At 45.5% G+C, this 18,297-nt stretch overlaps 1 protein-coding gene across 1 annotated transcript; it reads right to left on the minus strand.

Annotated features, from left to right (window-relative positions):
* On the minus strand, positions 1 to 18,292 carry SELENOF (selenoprotein F). Its single transcript, XM_069967633.1, has 5 exons — positions 18,209 to 18,292; positions 12,455 to 12,622; positions 6,677 to 6,740; positions 3,094 to 3,143; positions 1 to 1,997 (listed from the first exon to the last, which is right to left on the minus strand). The coding sequence occupies exons 1-5, from the start codon at positions 18,254 to 18,256 to the stop codon at positions 1,866 to 1,868; spliced, it is 462 nt and encodes a 153-aa protein (XP_069823734.1). The 5' UTR covers positions 18,257 to 18,292; the 3' UTR covers positions 1 to 1,865.
* Positions 18,293 to 18,297: the final 5 nt, after the last annotated feature.

The following is an 18,297-nucleotide window of genomic DNA, read 5'->3' on the forward strand; positions in this document are numbered from 1 at the left end:
TTATTTTTCAGATTTTTTTTATTGAAACGTTTCCATCATCATCATCAATCAATCGCCTCCCGTTCAGAGCAGCAGAGCGACACGCTGGGGCACCACGCACGGCACATCAGACGTCCACAAGCCTCATGAAGGTTTTCTGTGTAGTCTTCACAAAAGTGCGTGACCCTAATGTGTCACATCTAATGCAGTGAGCGGCGGCCGTTCATCATCGCTACACAACGCGGCGGCCTCAGAATCCGGCCTCCTGCAAGACGCTGTCAATAAAAAGCTACAAAAAAAAGGCAGATAGAAAATGCATAAAAAAAAAATAATAATTATAAGGGGGCACTAGACGGCGCGGTGACATCATCACTCTCTTTTCTATCATGTGATCCGGTGTGATCTAACCCTCCACTGAGTGAATACACCACTACCATTATTATGCCCCAAATCAGTGTCCTCCAGCTGCTGCAAAACTACAACTCCCAGTATGTCCTGCCAGCCTTCTGCTGTCAGGGCATGATGGGAGTTGTAGTTTTGCAACATTTGGAGGAAACTGCCCTAGATTGCACGTTTTATGTAAAGCCATAGTTATAATCTCAGTGATTCAGCCTCTAAGGCGGCAATTGGAAATGTCTCATTTTGACTCAAAGTCAATGTTTGTGGTTACGATGTCACTACTGCTGCGCTCTTCACCATAGAAGGATCGGCACGTTCAGCTATTCCTTCTATGCTGCTGGGCTGTACAACAATAGAAAACATAGCTGCTTTTATTTTTTACAGCAACAGCGCCCCCCCCCCTATCCTTAGGTCATATCGGGTATTACAGCTCATCCTCATCCAAGCGAATGCAGCTAAACTGCAAAGCACAACAAAACCCATAGACAAGAGTGGTGCCGCCCCTACAGGGAGCCGCCATGTCTTCTAATCTTGTACAATTGCATAAACCAGTAGCCTTAAAACTACAATTCCCATCATGCCTTGGCTGTCCAACCATGATGGGATTGGTAGTTTTGCAGCAGCCAGAGGGCTGCAGGTTTGACACTTGTGCCATAGACCAGGGATGGGGACAAGTTGGCTCTGCGGCTGTTGCAAAACTACAATTCCCATCATGCCTGGACAACAAAAGCAAAGGCATGATGGGAATTGTAGTTTTGCAACAGCTGGAGGGTGGAAGGTTCCCCACCCCTGCCCTAGATCATTCACTCTTGGAAATCTCTTTGATATAAGGTGGTGAAGTTCATTGGGTCTAGGAAGGTTGTGCTGTGTTCTCATGGACATCTAGGAGCAGGCATAGCTCAGAGGGACTACAAGTTGCAGGATGGCTCCCAATGCACTAACAAGCTAGGAGGTATATACAACCATAGCCCAGTCTGCAAGTTATACCGACACAAGCGCCTGGACACCATAGTGCTTATTGATATGGAGATGATCTTATATGCCAGGTCTGACCAGTGCCCAGCAGTATTGGTATGTATCTGGAATGAAAGAGGTTGCCCAGGCTTTGAAAAACATGTCTGCTTTCCTCCATAAGCAGCGCCTCTCCTGTCCTCAGCTCAGTGCTATTGACGTGAATGGTGGTGAATCGTTATACCACACACAACCTGAGCACAGGGGTGGCGCTGTTTTATCCTGGATAGCTCCCTTTAAAATGCACAGTGTGACCAAGGTCTGGACGTTCATGAGAACAGGTGTTCAGTCTCAGTTGCTCAAGATTCTATAGAAGCAGCGAGACTGAACCTGAGCTATAACCCACCGATGTCCACAGAGATTCATCCACAGTATAAAGAGCAGTAAAGTGGGGGGGGGGGTGACCAGTGACACCTATGGAAGACGCCCGGCATAGGGAGGAGGGGGCACGGTGACAGGACTGGGATATGTACAAGTTATAGACGGTGCAGTTTTTCGCTCAGAAATTCTTCCACACTGTCCGTGTTCCATTTGGTGATGCTCAATTCCTCAGAGATGTTCCCATTATCGTCCAGCAGCTTCAGTACAGGATCCGAGCCGCGCACATACTGAAACGGGAGGAGAGATGCACATCAGGATGGCGCCATAAAGCAACGGCCATTATACAGTACAGGACAGTCACCAATTCTCAGGCAAATCTCCTTTACAACCCATTATAAGATGGAGGACAAGAGGATGATACATGTATTATACTGGGAAGCTGCTATTGGCATGTCCCCTGTGCCCATCAACTATCATACATGTCCCCTATGCCCATCAACTATCATACATGTCCCCTGTGCCCATCAACTATCATACATGTACCCTATGCCCATCAAGTATCATACATGTACCCTGTGCCCATCAAGTATCATGTAACCTGGGATACATGCACAGTACTTGGTGATCTCTGGACACCTGCACAGGATACACGCACAGTACTTGGTGATCTCTGGACACCTGCACAGGATACACGCACAGTACTTGGTGATCTCTGGACACCTGCACAGTACTTGGTGATCTCTGGACACCTGCACAGGATACACGCACAGTACTTGGTGATCTCTGGACACCTGCAAAGCATACATGCACAGTACTTGGTGATCTCTGGACACCTGCACAGGATACATGCACAGTACTTGGTGATCTCTGGACACCTGCACAGCATACATGCACAGTACTTGCTGATCTCTGGGCAGCAGCCTCAGCAACTCTCATCATCATCTATCCCCACAGTGTTAGTAAACAGTATAGCAGAGCTGTAAACTCCTCTAAGTGCTAATCCTTCTAGACGGCTCGGGTCACATATGAATCAGGGTTTTTGTCTATAGCAGAAGCCACAGCTCAGTGTCATTCGGCCACACTGGATAGAACCAGACAAGCCCTGCTGCTGTATAATGGGGTCTGTGTTTCCGCTGCGGTCACAGTTATTGTGATGGGATGAATAGCCGCGTGCCGCAGCAGTGTGTAATCTCCTATTCTTAGAAGCATCAGGTCCAATATAAGAGACAGCCGGCTAACACTATGAGGTCTCTAGAGGATACGGATGGGACCCACACCCGGAATATATACATATACAAGTCTAATGAAGAGCTGTCACGTCTATATAGAAGTTTGGCCTTGAAGCCTAACCGTGAAGCGCCGAGAGGCTAGACAGCCGCCTACCTTGATCTGCAGACCCCGGAAAAGCTTGGGCTTGTCACTCCTGACAAAAGCTGCAAATATAAAACATACAAAAGGTTACAGAACAAAACACAGGAGATCAATGCAGTCATGTACGGTGAAGGGGTTAAAACCATCTCAATGAGCCGACTCCATCAGTCTGGGATCAGCATCGATACTGCGGCCGTCTGAGTCTGGAAACCGCTCGGCTAATATGAGAGCGTCTGATGTGCAGGAATCCATTGTTAGGATACAGAAGCGCTGGGGTATATGGTATATCAAAGAAGAGAAGAACTGGATTCCTTCAGCTCACGTGGAAAATAATCTTTTAATTTGTGCAAATCTTTAAAATAGCCGTTGCGTTTCGAGCCTGCCTGGCTCTTATGCTGCGTTTACACGTAACGATTATCGTACAAATTTGCGCGATAAATATCGAATTCGAACAATAATCGTACGTGTAAACGCAGCGAACGATCATACGACGAACGATACATCGCGCATTTTGATCTTTCAACATGTTATCAAATAGTAGTTTGCAAAAAAAAAAAGATTGTTAAGCAAAACAATCGCACAACGAATTTTCCGTACGATATATCGTACCGTCTAAACGCTGCTAGTTATGAAAAAATAATCATTACTCCGACATCGTTTAATCGTACGATCAGGCCAATTATCGTTACGTGTAAACGCACCATTAGTCATGGCATCTGCAATAGGAAAAATCTATGGGGAGAGCACTCTGTGGCGCCATCCACGATTTCCCTGCTGTTATGGTCCTGAGAGCTCTTTCACTCTCTGATGACCAGTGGATAGGGATGGATTATTTCCCCATAGATCTCTCCTATTGCAGATGCCATGACTAAGAGCCAGGCAGGCTCGAAACGCGTCGGTATTTTAAAGATTTGCATAAATAAAAGATTTTTTACGTGAGCTGAAGAAATTTTGTTCTTTTCTTCTTTGCTATGAATACCCCGGAATCCAGGGGCTTCACCTTCGAGCTCTCAATCCACATTGGCTACAAGGAGGCATGATTCATCTTAGTGGGCGCTGACCACCCTTACTGTATATGGTATATACTGACTGATACGTCATGTAAGGAGCCAGTGAGGCACTGCCAGGGCACGACGAGTCCTGAAACTACCCCCCCCCCCCTTCACCCTGAGAATTTCAGAGTGTCCGACTTCCCCTTCTATTCCAGAAACAGCGACACTCGTCCTCAGTTTGTATATGGTATTGCAGCTCGGTTGAATTAGAATCAGTTAAAGGGATAGTTCACCAAAAGTGTTTTTCTTTTAAATCAACTGGTGCCAGAGATTTGTAATTTACTTCTATTAAAACATTTCAAGTCTTCCAGTACTTATCAGCTCCTGTATGCCCTGCAGAAGTGGTGTATTCTTTCCTGTCTGGAGAGCAGGAGAGGTCTTCTATGGGGGGGGGGGGAGATTGGCTACAGGACATACAGCAGTTGATAAGTACTGGAAGACTGGATACTTCTTTAATAGAAGTAAAGTTACAAATCTGTAAAACTTTCGGGCACCAGTTGATTTAAAAGGAATTTTTTTTTTGGTGAACCCTTTTAAGCCGAGATTAAACACAACCTGAGGACAAGGGGTTTTTAGAAAAAAAAATAAACAGTTTAAATCTTAAATAGCTCCTTTAAATATCTTGGTCTATGAATGATTATGTAATGGTATAAATAGGAGTGAACATTCCCCACGGCTTCCATCTAACCACTAGCGTACCTACCTACCCCAAACATGTAATAAACTCACTGCAGGGGACAGAACATCAGCTTACCATCATCCCTGAAATATAACATGCCACCTAACAAGCCAGAATGTTTTCTATATAAGTAGTCACAGCACCATGAAATTTTAGTGGCTGTGCCTGGTACTGCAGCCCTGTCCCATTTAAAGTGTCAGTCATTTTTTATTTTTTTTTCCAGAAATCAATAGTCCAGGCGATTTTAAGTAACTTTGTAATTGGGTTTCTTAGGCAAATCTGCCATTATCTCCATTCAAAAAGACTTTCCCCAGCCCCCCCTCTCCTTTCTGTCATTCACTGCTCATTATCAGGAAATCATGTCTTGTTGCATCAGACATGCCCCTGTCTGTCCTATGGAGAGGGTAGATTAGATGCCAGCAGAGAACAAAGGATTACACAGCAGGAGCTGTGTGAAAGAGGGTATTCAGAGGTCAGAGAGGTCAGTGCAGACTTCAGAGGAGATAGCCCAGTGATGTAGCTATAAATTAACTCTTTGTTGTCCTGTTTTGGTGCCTCATCTCCCTCCACCCCTCCCTTCTCCATAGAGAACCATGAAGACAGGGGGGGAGAGATTCAAACTGCTTTCTCATGATAAAAATGCATTTTTCGGCTAATAAACCCAATTACAAAGTTCCGTAAAATCGCCTGTATTATTGACTTCTGCAAAAAAAAAACTGAACGACAGTGATACTTTAAGGGTGCGTTCACATGTACAGGATCTGCAGCAGATTTGATGGCCCAAAATTGATTTGCTTTGAATCTGCAGCTTCAAATCTGTTGCAGATCCTGTACGTGTGAACGCATCCTAAATGGATAAGAACGATTGACATGTAATACCAGGGACAGCCTATGGAAATCATAGAGAAGCGAGGTGATGAAGCGGCTGCACCATACGTCTGTCCGCTCCCCTAACACGGGCTGACTGCTGGGGGTGTTGGCTCAGACCCCCATGGTTCTCATAAGAATAGACCATCAATAAAGGGGTTATCCAGGATTAAAAACAGCGCCACCCCTGTCCCTGGATGTTTGCAGTATTACACTTTAATGGAACTGACACTGCCCTATAGTAGACGGCAGTCAGTGACAGACGGTGTAGACACAAGGGCATTGTTCTTTCGCGTCTACTATTTATAGCAGCTCCCCACAGTGATGCCGCTCCCCGGCTTTTTTGGCTCTGAATGGGCGAGGGAATTACGTTTATGAAGAGTCGTAAAAACCCTCCTGAATAATCGCTTCATGAAACCAGATGAATGGCAGAAAACCAGCAATCAACCATAATTGTCCCTATTACCCACAATGCACCAGCAGCGTCTTCCTCGCCTTTGTTTTCGGATCCACACGTGCGGCAGGGATGATACTTGTGGTTCTCAGTGCGGGAACGTGACAGATTCTGCTGCACGCCGTGAATGCGATGATGATGATGAGGAGACGAGAACAGCTGAGACGTCTCTTCTGCTTCATGTAAAAAGCAGCAAAACCGTTCAACTGGGAGGCGGCAGATGTGATGGAAGAGACGATGCCAAGACATTACACCTCCTCAAGATTTACTGTATGGGAAACTAATAGATCTCTCCCCATTCTGCAAATGACTAATAATGGGACACAGGGAGGCGGGGGAGGGGCAGGTATACCTGGGGTGGGGGGCAGCAGATAGCCAGCTTCCCCATCCTGAAGACTCCAAAAAAACTCACCGCCATTGCATCCGGAAATTATTAGGCTCGGCGGCTGAGGACACTAAATCCTGATCAGGTAAATATTCACTAGCCGATCATAGAAAGAGACGGAAGCCGAGACCGAGAGCACTAACCGGATTACAGCTTACCCTGGACTTGTGGGAACCTCCCCAGTTTTCATCCACAGACTTCAAGGATGGCCCCGGCGTACATCTGCGGAGAAGGAGAAAGCCGTGACATGTAAAACCGGCAGCGACAAAGATAAAACGACTACAATAAAGAACACGTCATTTCTTCTATCAGTTATAATAAATGTCAGCACATAAATTTTTAATATATTATATACATACACACACATTGTATAATATATATATATATATATATATATATATATATATATATATATATATATATATACACACACATACACTCACTTCCGGGGGGGGGAAAAAAAAATAAAAAAAAAATAACATATATATTTTCAGAAGTGTGTATGTATTTTTTTTATTTATTTTTACTATAGACTGTAAACTTATTAGGACTGGCATCTCTGACACATGGTCTGACTTAAAGGGGTTGTCCACGATCAGGCCTCATTTGGAGCATCTGATAAATGAACATACATCGGTAAATAAAGTAATTTCACTACCTCTTACACTTTCCTTCTGGTGGTTAATTATTTGCTCTTTTTTCACTTCCGCCTTTCCTATCTAGCATATAACCTGTAATCATCTTCCAGTTGCTGCTGTACACGCCAGCTGGGAATTCAGCCTCCCTATAGTTACAGGAGCCGCTCACGTAGGCAAGAGATTGTAGCCAGCCGTCCAGCCAACTTCAGTGTACAGAAGGAAGAGCAAGTGTTACAGGATATACAGTACACTAGACAGGTAGTGGGGCAGTGAGCGTGCATCAGAAAGTATAAAACACTATAGAAAGGTAATAACAGGCGGCTTGTTTATAGCTAATAAATTATTATTGGAAAAACCAATTGTGCTTCTCCCATCACCTTTGCTCATGCTGTGTGTGAGATTATATATATATATATTACACACACTATTCCCCATTGTGCAGCATTTCTTCCTCTTTTATAGGAGTTTGTCCTCTCCTCAGCCATTCCTTAGCTGGCGGCTTACATTACATACAACACAGATGTAAACAGCGGCTTAAAGGATTATCCCTGGCCGCAGATATTTGCCTGGATTCCTGGAGAAGTGGATTTCTTCCACCCGACATTGTGACATTATACAGAGGAGATGATACGAGCTGAGCTCCAGCCCCCGCTCCTTATATATACTGTATATACACACCCCCGACTGCGGGAATATCCTGCAGTCCTCGCACTAAGAGGACGTCACCTGCTTCATTACCAAGTTATCAAATCACAGATTCATCCCAAAATACATTACATATCCCTCACACACAGGACTTACTGATTTTAATAATGTTCCTTCAGGGGATACAGACATCATTCTAGCGTGTATGAGGGCCTTCCTCCCCCTGAAAACTACCGATGTCAGAGGTGATAGGGGTCGGGTGTGATGATTCTTCCAGGCTGCAGCTCCAGAGCGGTCTCTGAACTGACAGGCTGCTCAGCCAATCACTGTCCGGGACCACCAGGGTCTGTGATTGGCTGAGAGGTCTGTCAGTGAAGAGACCGCTCTGGAACTACAGCCACCAGGAAGCAGCGGGAAGACTGGGAGCGTGGGGATGTAATGTATAAGGGTCCTACTACACGGAGCCATTTTTAACGATTAACGACTAACGATATAACGATCGCAAACAAGATTGTTTATAGTTAACCTGAAATCGTTCACCATATTACACAGAACGATGGTCGTTATTGCGATCGTGACTATGGTCATTTGCTCCATCTGATCCCAGCAAAACAATGAACAATGTGCAATTACACTGAACGATTAGTGAACAAATGTGGAATTACAGCGAAAGATTAACGATGATTTTAGGTTCAGATCTAAATCAACGACATACAAACGATTACTTGATTGTTGCCTGCAATTACACAGAACGATTATAGTTTAAATTCGAACGATATAACGATTTTTCGCACGATAATCATCCCGTGTAATAGGGCCCTAACAGTGATCGGCCGCGGATCACTACTGCACATAGCGGATGGTTTTGGTGTCAGACCATTTCACACGATTGGATGATGATTGTTGTCTGTTATACGGAGCGACGTCCGGCCTGATTTGGCTTATTCGCTCTGTATGATATGGCCCCTTATTCTTCTATAAGATGTTCTGAACCTTCCATTCCTATGAGTATTATATTACGTGTACCTGCATCACGTTTTTCAGCACTTCTTCCCTCACTTTCAGACTAACCTGCGATGTCCTGCCCGGGATTTACTACAGAAGGTTTAGGACCATTTCATCAGGAGTATCACCTCCCATAATAAAGTAACGTCCTCTCAGGTATGAGGGATGTGTCATGGAGATAATAAACACAATTCGGGGTCCTAAGTGATCTGCGTACATGCTGGAGATTTCCCTCTACCTCCTATGATTTCCATTTCCCCGAAACCATCAAAAACGAGTGGACAGGACAGAAGAGAAGAGTGGAACACGGCCGGAACAGTGACGCAACGTGGAAAACTAGAGTGATCCTATGTAGCGGATGGGTTACCCCGGGGTTATAGGGCCGGACACAGGGGTCACCTCACAACAAGTCATCTCTGTGTCAATGTGACATAAGCCGTAGCAGATGCAGCAGGATCCAGAAGAATCCCATCTTCTCCTGCACATGGGCCGGGATCTGGAGACATCATCAAGACTACTTGTGTCCTGACAAGAAAGGAGGATATTCATGAAGCCAACAGCTGCGCTCCGCAATAGAAAGCTGGAATGCAATTCAATCAGAGTCATTAGCGATGATGGCGGGCTGCGGAATTAACCCTTTCTCACCATCCTTGGCAGAATGCTATTTGCTTTGTGAGCGACGGCTCCACAAAAACTAAAGTATGCATTAAGACTGGGTGTGGGGGCTGGTAGGCACAACTGTTCCTAACCCCTTCACATCAGACATACAGCTATATACCATCATACTGCCAATGCCTCGTATGTATATACATCTGTTGTGGAGGTGAGTTTTAATGCATGCAGTAGTGGAGCTGACTATAATGACAGGCAGCAGCAGCGATAACACTGCTGCCCGCCATTAACTCCTTAATCGCTGCTATCAATAGCGATTGTTTAGGGGAGTCAGTGACAGGAGAAGCATCTGTCACTGACTGATCGCAAGCCCTGCAGGGGGTCTTGATCAATTTTCCTGACAGACGGAGGAAGAATACTTACCTCCATCCTGTGGGATCAGAGATCCTCAGGCAGAAGCTACATGCAGAATTCTGATCTCACTGATCAATGTTATGAATGGCCATCATTAAAGGGGTTATCCAGCACTACAAAAACATGGCCACTTTTCCTCCCCCTCTCTTGTCTCCAGATTGGGAGGGGTTTGGAGCCAACTTCCGTTCCATTGAAGTAAATGGAGATTAATTGCAAACCACACCTGAACTGGAGACGAGAGAAGGAAAAGTGGCCATGTTTTTGTAGTGCTAGATAACCACTTTAAAGTATACAGCCCTGGCATCTGGATCTGTCAATCACTTCAGTATGACCAGATGCCCCATGACACTCACAGTTTGTCCATGCTTTTAAGTTTAGTAGTAAAGGGGAACTATCAGCATGTTAGAGGAATGGAACCTGCTGTTGGCCCCTTATAGCGCACGGGGTGCCGAGGAGGAAGGCATGTCCCTTACCTTGCTCCTCTGTGCCGCTCCTGTACTGTTAGCAGTGTAATCCCCGGTCTGGCGCACAGTTCGGATCACTGCCCCCTCTGCTCCATTCATTATCATTAGAAGGAGGGGGCGGGTAGTGCTCCTAACGGTGCTTCAGACCAAGGATTACACTGCTAACAGCACCCAGGAGGTAAGAGAAATAACTTTATTCTCGGCACCCCATGCCCACCAGGAAGCTATTGGCAGGTTAGATTCGTCTAACCTGCTGATAGTTGCCTTTTACAATCTGGGCGATCACTGGACCCACCGCAAATTAACGTCCCTTCTGTTCACTTCCGAGTCATTGCTCTCTCTAACAATGCGAGAAGCGGAAAACGTTGACCCCATGTAAGGTCTTATTAACCCTTATTATGTGATGAATAAACATGCGAAAAGTCTATACAAAAATAGTCTTATAATCTGGTAACGTTCGTGGTGACCAAGCATTACCCATCACAGTGAGGTCTTATAGTATCTGAGGCAGGGATCAGGTGACTTTGGCCAGGACATAGGTCATGCAGGCAAAGATGGTGGCATCACTCTAAGATCATGCAGTGAATATTGTGACCCACATCTGGCTGCAACACAGTCACAACCGCATGCGGGCCCTCAGTCAAGCAAGGAAAGAGGAATGACACAGATCTGGGCATAAACCTGCCACAAGCTCTGTACGTGGTATATCGGAGGAGCTCCGGCATACATCCAGGCTGGACCTTACTGCTGGGTGTGAACAGTTCCTTATTTGCTTACACTGTACAGAACAGAGCTCCTCTCTGACTGATAAGAGGGAGCGAATCCTGATAGTTTATTTGCTGATCCTCTTTTTGGCAGTGTAAAGCATAAAGAATGAGGAGGCTGGAAAGTTTTCAAAAGCTTGAAAATTTCTTCTAGCATGCTCAAGTCCAGTTGTTGGTTATTTGAATACTGGTGGCTCTAGGGAGTCCCGGAAAACATGGATACAGTCATAGGCCTTTGGCTGTATCTAGGGGTAGCCAGGAATCTCTATGGCAGCATCAAACATCAGCCGCCGGTAATGTAATGCCGAACTATTGGACTCAAGCATGCTCCAGTAGCGCTCATCTCTATAAGGTAAGCTTGCAGGCCCTGCACACAGCCTATACACACTCTCAGCACTTGCTAAGCCCCGCTCCCACTTCCTGTGTTTTTTCCTTATCCAGCCGTTACTAGAGACAGATTGTCATTAACCACAGGCAGTGGACAGCAGATTAAAGAGAAGGGAGACAACTAGTGGTCAAGACTTCAGAGCTGTTTCTCTGAGGTAAGATGTATTTTTTCTGTAGGAAGTCTGTTAGGAATCAAATAAATGTCCTATTACATGAATCGATCAGATATTCCAGCCGATGTTTGTTCGTGTAATAGCTCATTCTATGAGGCAGTGATCAGACAATGATAGAGGCGGCCTGCAATAAAAGTGCCATCAGACCACCTCTTTTCTCTAAAGATCGTACACCCCCTGCTCGATGTCTGTGCACATAATAGCACAGACAGCGAGCGAGGAACAAGGAGGTCGGCGCTCAGTACCTCCTGTAGATTGGGCCCTTAGTGAACACATGGATGAAGGTTGTTGGAAATGACAGTGTACATTCAACTTTCAACACTGGTTTCCAGTTTTCCTGGATATAAGATTGCAGTTCTAACTGCAATATGGTTTTTATATTCTTGTTCTTTGTTGCAATTTTTTTTTAAAATTTGAGCACAGTCTTTACTTAATGGGTAGAGCAGGAAGTCACAAGGCAAAAAAAAAAAGTTTTGAAAAGTGTGTCAGATCGTAGACGGAGTGGCCATATCACAGCTTTGGGGCGTATAATACTGGCAGAACTTTCTGGAACTTTCCCATGTAGTTGTTACTTGCTGCACTCCATGTAACCCTGCGCTCTCCTGCACCAGTAACAGCTGCCGCTCTTCTTTTATAAGCCGCCTTCTATAGCAGCTTGGAGAAGCTTTACAATGGTTACAACATTTAACAAGGTTGTGTTATTGGTTGTAAAAATAATAATCTGATTCTTCCATCTTCTATAACTCGGTATCATATCAAAGTTTCAGCTGCCTGAAAGTATGAGGAAACAGATGGCATCCCAGCATCACATGATGGCGCCGACATTACACTTACTTTTCTTGATTCCAGATGGGCCTCTTCCTGGCAGCAGCGTCTGCAGAAGGGCTCCACCTCATTCAGCCCGAACTGTCCCAGCAGATCACACGAGCTGCACAACAAGTTACTGGAGAAGCCGACATCCCTGCAGGCCTCTGAGGAGAGCTCAGCACCGTATGAGGAGATCTGAGGAGGCAGAAAGGATACGCGAGGTCAGACATGAGAACAGCAAGGAAGGAAATAAGATTGTTCTGATGGAAAGATGGAACCTTATGCGCCAATACAGAAAGGGGCAATGTACAAAGAGTCCTTACAGGTGAGACAACAAACCTCTGTAAAAGGGGCCAGTTCACACGGAGTAAAAATGGCAGTCTATGGGAGGCTCGCACGCCTCCTCTCTCCACGTGGAAGAATTGACATGTCCATTCTTCCACGCCGAGAGAGGCTGCCCGTGAGCCTCCCATAGACTGCCAGTATGACACAGGGCAGGCGGGATTCCACCAGTTTTGCTCCGTGTGAACTCTGGAGGCATAGTATGAAGCTGGAGGCATAGTATGGGTCCATAGCAGTCTATAGGTGACGTATAATGGCTCTGTGCTGTGTAATGGTCTCCAACACACAAAGATTCATCATCAATATGCAATGAAATGCTAACACGTAAGACCCCCACTAACACCACATCTCAGGTTACTTTCACACTGTACGTTTGCCATATGCCCTGGGCAAGTATTCATAAACTTTCACTCACACTACAGGCAGCCACCCTCTCTGCCCCCACTCACACTACAGGCAGCCACCCTCTCTGCCCCCACTCACACTACAGGCAGCCACTCTCTCTGCTGATGTACATTTTGTTCTTGCTGCATTAAATAGCACAGAACTGCACTTTTCCATACAGAAGTGTCCAAGAAAAACAACATTTGGGGAACTCTTCCTAAGGATGCTACAAACAAAGCTTAAAGGGGTTATCCAGCGCTACAAAAACATGGCCACTTTCTTTCAGAGACAACACGACTCTTGTCTCAATGGAACTGAGCAGCAAAATCCTGCCCAAGCTGGATTTCTCTGGAAGAAAGTGGCCATGTTTTTGTAGCGCTAGATAACCCCTTTAAGACTTTGCCTTACGATTGACTTAGATACCATACAGTTTTAAATAAGGCAATGGAAAGGCTGATCCAAACATACGTACGATTATATTAACCTGACTCTCAGCTGTCACAAAACTACAACTCCCATCATGCCCTGACAGCCAAAGAATAAAGACCACCATAATTCAAGCTGCCTTATACAAGTGGAGGTCACAGGAGTATTACAACCCATAGGTCCAATATGCATCACTGGCAGCCAAGGTAATATATGGAAGATAGAGGTCTTATAACTAGCTGCCGCAAAGGACACTAAAGCGCAGGTCCACAGCCTCCACATTACTAATGGGTGAAAAATTCTGAAAAGATCAATAGTCGGAGAAAGCAACATTTCCTCCCTACGTCTTTATTGCTTAGTTTCTCTTGTGCAGTTTGCTGTGAGTGGTCGGCTTTCTCTCTACACTTGTATCTGCTCGCCTCTCTACCTACAGCCCATATGATTCTCCTCTGTACACTGCCTTGTATGTTCGCTCCTCTCTACCTATATTCTATATGATTCTCCCCAGTACACTGCCTTGTATGTTCTATCTATAGCCTATGTAGTTCTCCCATGTAGACTGCCTTGTATTTGCTCTCCGCTCTACCTATATTCTATATACAGTAATACCTCGGTTTTCAAATGCTTTGGAACTCGAACTGCTTGGTATTCGAACGAAAATTTACCCAGAAATAGTGTTTAAAATTTGAACTTTGCTCGGTTTTCGAACTTTTTTCGAACGTTTTTGCGAGCGGGGATGGTGGGTTGTACCTAGCGAGTTAAGCAGTGGTGAGGCTTCACATACAGTACAGTACTGTATAAGACTGCTGGAGTGCATATACAGTGCAGTAGTAGTACAGGCAGTGCACCACCATCTCCTATACATTACAGTGCTTGGATGGGGGGGGGGACGCTATACAGTAAAGGATGGGTGAGGAGTTGGTGACTACTGTACTATAATTGCTGGTTCTGATGAATATTTCTTATGTTTAATGTCCTGTATAGTATAGTGCTGTTCTGTACTGTACTGCAGTGATTATACTGAGCAGTTATCAGTGTAATAAATGAGGATTGTAGGGAATTATTGGCGGCTGCTGGAACCAATTAATCACATTTACATTATTTCCTATGGGAAGAAACTGCTCGGTTCTCAAACTGCCTTCCGGAACCAATTAAGTTCGAGAACCGAGGTACCACTTTATAATTCTCCTCTGTACACTGCCTTGTATCTGCTCTCCTCTATCTATAGCCTATATAATTCTCCTCTGTACACTGCCTTGTATGTTCTATCTATAGCCTATATAGTTCTCCCATGTAGACTTCCTTGTATCTGCTCTCCTCTCTACCTATATTCTATATGATTCTCCCCTGTAGACTGCCTTGTATCGGCTCTCCTCTATCTATAGCGTATATAATTCTCCTCTGTACACTGCCTTGTATCTGCTCTCCTCTCTACCTATATTCTATATGATTCTCCCCTGTAGACTGCCTTGTATCGGCTCTCCTCTATCTATAGCGTATATAATTCTCCTCTGTACACTGCCTTGTATCTGCTCTCCTCTCTACCTATATTCTATATGATTCTCCCCTGTAGACTGCCTTGTATCGGCTCTCCTCTATCTATAGCGTATATAATTCTCCTCTGTACACTGCCTTGTATCTGCTCTCCTCTCTACCTATATTCTATATGATTCTCCCCTGTAGACTGCCTTGTATTTGCTCTCCTCTCTCTCAGCCTGTCATTCATGTATGTTGTCCTCACTTTTTCTGCTGCTAACACTGAGCGCGTCCAAAGAACTCATCTTTATTTCACTGACAGCTAAATGGGGGAAAGATTATATTGAAAACAGTCGATAAAGTTGGATAAAGCGTGCACGAGCCTTATTATAATACAATAGGGCTCATGCATGGAAATCGCTGATGCCTGGGACGTTTCCATAACATCCCGGACTTCCATTGTCATCTGTGTACAGGGAACTTACAGATGCCGCATGCTGACAGAGAAGCAGTCATTTCACGTTTAATAATAAAATCGAGACGCCAATATCCTTTAGGGTACAAACACACACGGCATATACGCTGCATATTTACTGCTGCGTATCTGCTGTGTGTGTTTGTACCCTTAGAGGAACATCTCAAAGTGAAACCACCTCTCCTTTCCACAGTACATGTGATATATGACCAACAGTGTCTGGCTGGGCACTGACTAGTATGCAGGGAGCTAAGTAACAACTGGAGATCGACAGCCTGGGGGGGGGATGTCAGGGCATGCTGGGAGTTGTAGTTTAGAAACAGCTAACGATACATGCTGGGGAGCACTGATCTATCCTGTAGACTCCTATAGATGTGACTGGGGAGCTGTGGCAATACTCCGACCTCCATCTAAAGCAGGGTTAGGGTCCTATTACATGGCCCAATAATAAGTGTAAACAAGCGACGATCTGCTAGAACAGCGCTCGTTTACTGGGCCTATTACACGGGCTGATAATCGTTTAACAAGGGCTGCATGGACATCATTACCAACGCCCTTGAAGCCCTTGCTTTAAAGGGGTTGTACACCAAAAAGTGCCAGAGATTTGTAATTTACTTCTATTAAAAAAAATCTCAAGCCTTCCAGTACTTAGCTGCTGTATGCCCAGCAGGAAGTTGTATTATTTCCAGTCTGAAGAGCAGGAGAGATTTTCTATGGGGATTTGCTGCTGCTCTGGACAGTTCCTGACATGGACAGAGGTGGCAGCAGAGAGCACTGTGTCAGACTAGAGAGAATACACCACTTCCTACAGGACATACAGCGGCTGATAAGTACTGGAAGACTGGAGATTTTTTTAATAGAAGTGAATTACAAATCTCTAGCACTTTATGGCACCAGTTGATTTGAAAGAAAAAAAAAAAATTGTGAACAACCCCTTTAAATGGCATACATTACCTATCCATGGTCCAGGGCTCCTCTTGTGGTCCCGCACACTGCAGCTTTAGCACGGCCTGTCTCAGCTGACAGGTCATTCAATCCATGGCGGATTGCAGCCAGTGATTGGCTGAGTGGCCCGTCAGCTAAGACAGGTCGCTCTAAAGCTGCAGCGTGCGGGGCCCGGGGAGAAGCACAGAGCAGGAGCAGCCCTGGACCACGCATAGGTAATGATGCGCAGCTGACGATTTGCAAAGTGCATTCACTATTACACGTAGCGATGCGCGGTCGGCGCTCAACAATTATAGGTCCCAACCTATATCAACGATCAGCTGATCAGTCATCGACTGATTGTTGCGTTTATTACACGGAACGATAATCCGACGGATAGGGCCGATCATCGTTCTGTGTAATAGGGCCCTTAGGGTCCTATTACATGGAGCGATTTTTAACGATTAACGACTAATGCTGCGTTCACACAGAACAATTATCGCTCGAAATTTTGCGATAACGATCGCATTTCAGCGATAATCGTTCGACAAGTGAGAAATCGTCCATTTTGATCTTTCAACATGTTCCCAAATCGTCATTGGTGGTTCGCTAAAAATTCGCAGATCGCTTCGTGTAAACAGTCTTTTAAAGAGTCACCCTATGTGAGAGATAGGCTTAAAGTGACTGTACCACCAGGCCCAGGCTGAAGCCCCGCCCCTCCATGACGTAACTCCATTAGAATCAATGGAACCCTATCATAGAGGGGCGGGGGTTTCCTCCCACTAAGGGTGGGTCAGCCGCCTCCAGTGCGTCAGCCTGGGCCTGGTGGTACAGTCACTTTAAGAGATCTTAAAAACGATCTTAAAAACGATCGTTATAAAAACCAAATTGTTGCTTCTAAATCGTTAAACGATCCATCGGGCGAATTATGGCTCCGTGTAAACGCAGCATGACGATAAACGATCGCAAACGAGATTGTTTATCGTTAACCTGAAATCGTTCACCATATTACACAGAACGATGGTAGTTATTGAACTGTGATCGGTTACTCCATCTGATTCCAGGAAAACAATGAACAATGCGCAATTACACTGAACGATTAGTGAAAAAAATGTGGAATTACAGCAAACGGATAACGATAATTTTAGTGTCAGATTTAAATCAACGATATGCAAACGATTTTTCGATCCTTGCCTGCAATTTCACAGAACGATTATCGTTTAAATTTGAACAATTTTTCGCACGATAATCGCCCTATTTAATAGGGCCCTTAGGGTACGTGCCGGCCTCCAGCTGGTGCAAAACTACAACTCCCATCATGCCTGGACAGCCAAAGCTTCGCTTTGGCTGTCCAGGCATGATGGGAGTTGTAGTTTTACAACAACTAGAGGGTCAAAGTTCACAACCCCTGATCTAAAGCTTTGACTGTGCGGGCATGATGGGAGTTGTAGTTCTGCAACAGCTAGAAGGCCACAGGTTCCCATCCCTGGCTGTGTAGAGATATGAGGTGATGGGGCAGACACCACAATATAACAGACACATAATACGGGCTGATGTCAGGGACTCCAGGCCTCAGGCCTCGGATATAAGAGCAGGACACAGCCCAGAGCCAACAGGAAGTCCCTGGAGCCACGTCACCCCCCGCCCGGAGCCGGCACAGCATCCCCCGGGGAGCCGCGCTCAGCTCCGGCCCACAACCCCCGGGTGTCCTGAGGGGATATCACCGGGAGGAGACCCGCCCGCGCAACACTTACCGCCTGCAGCGCCGCCACAAACCACAGCAGCAACCGCTCCGCCGCCATCTTGCCAGCCGGCAGTGACTGCGAGGCCCCCTGAGCTGTCC

The sequence above is a fragment of the Dendropsophus ebraccatus genome, chromosome 4 (assembly GCF_027789765.1).
Source record: "Dendropsophus ebraccatus isolate aDenEbr1 chromosome 4, aDenEbr1.pat, whole genome shotgun sequence".
Taxonomy (NCBI): Eukaryota; Metazoa; Chordata; class Amphibia; order Anura; family Hylidae; genus Dendropsophus; species Dendropsophus ebraccatus.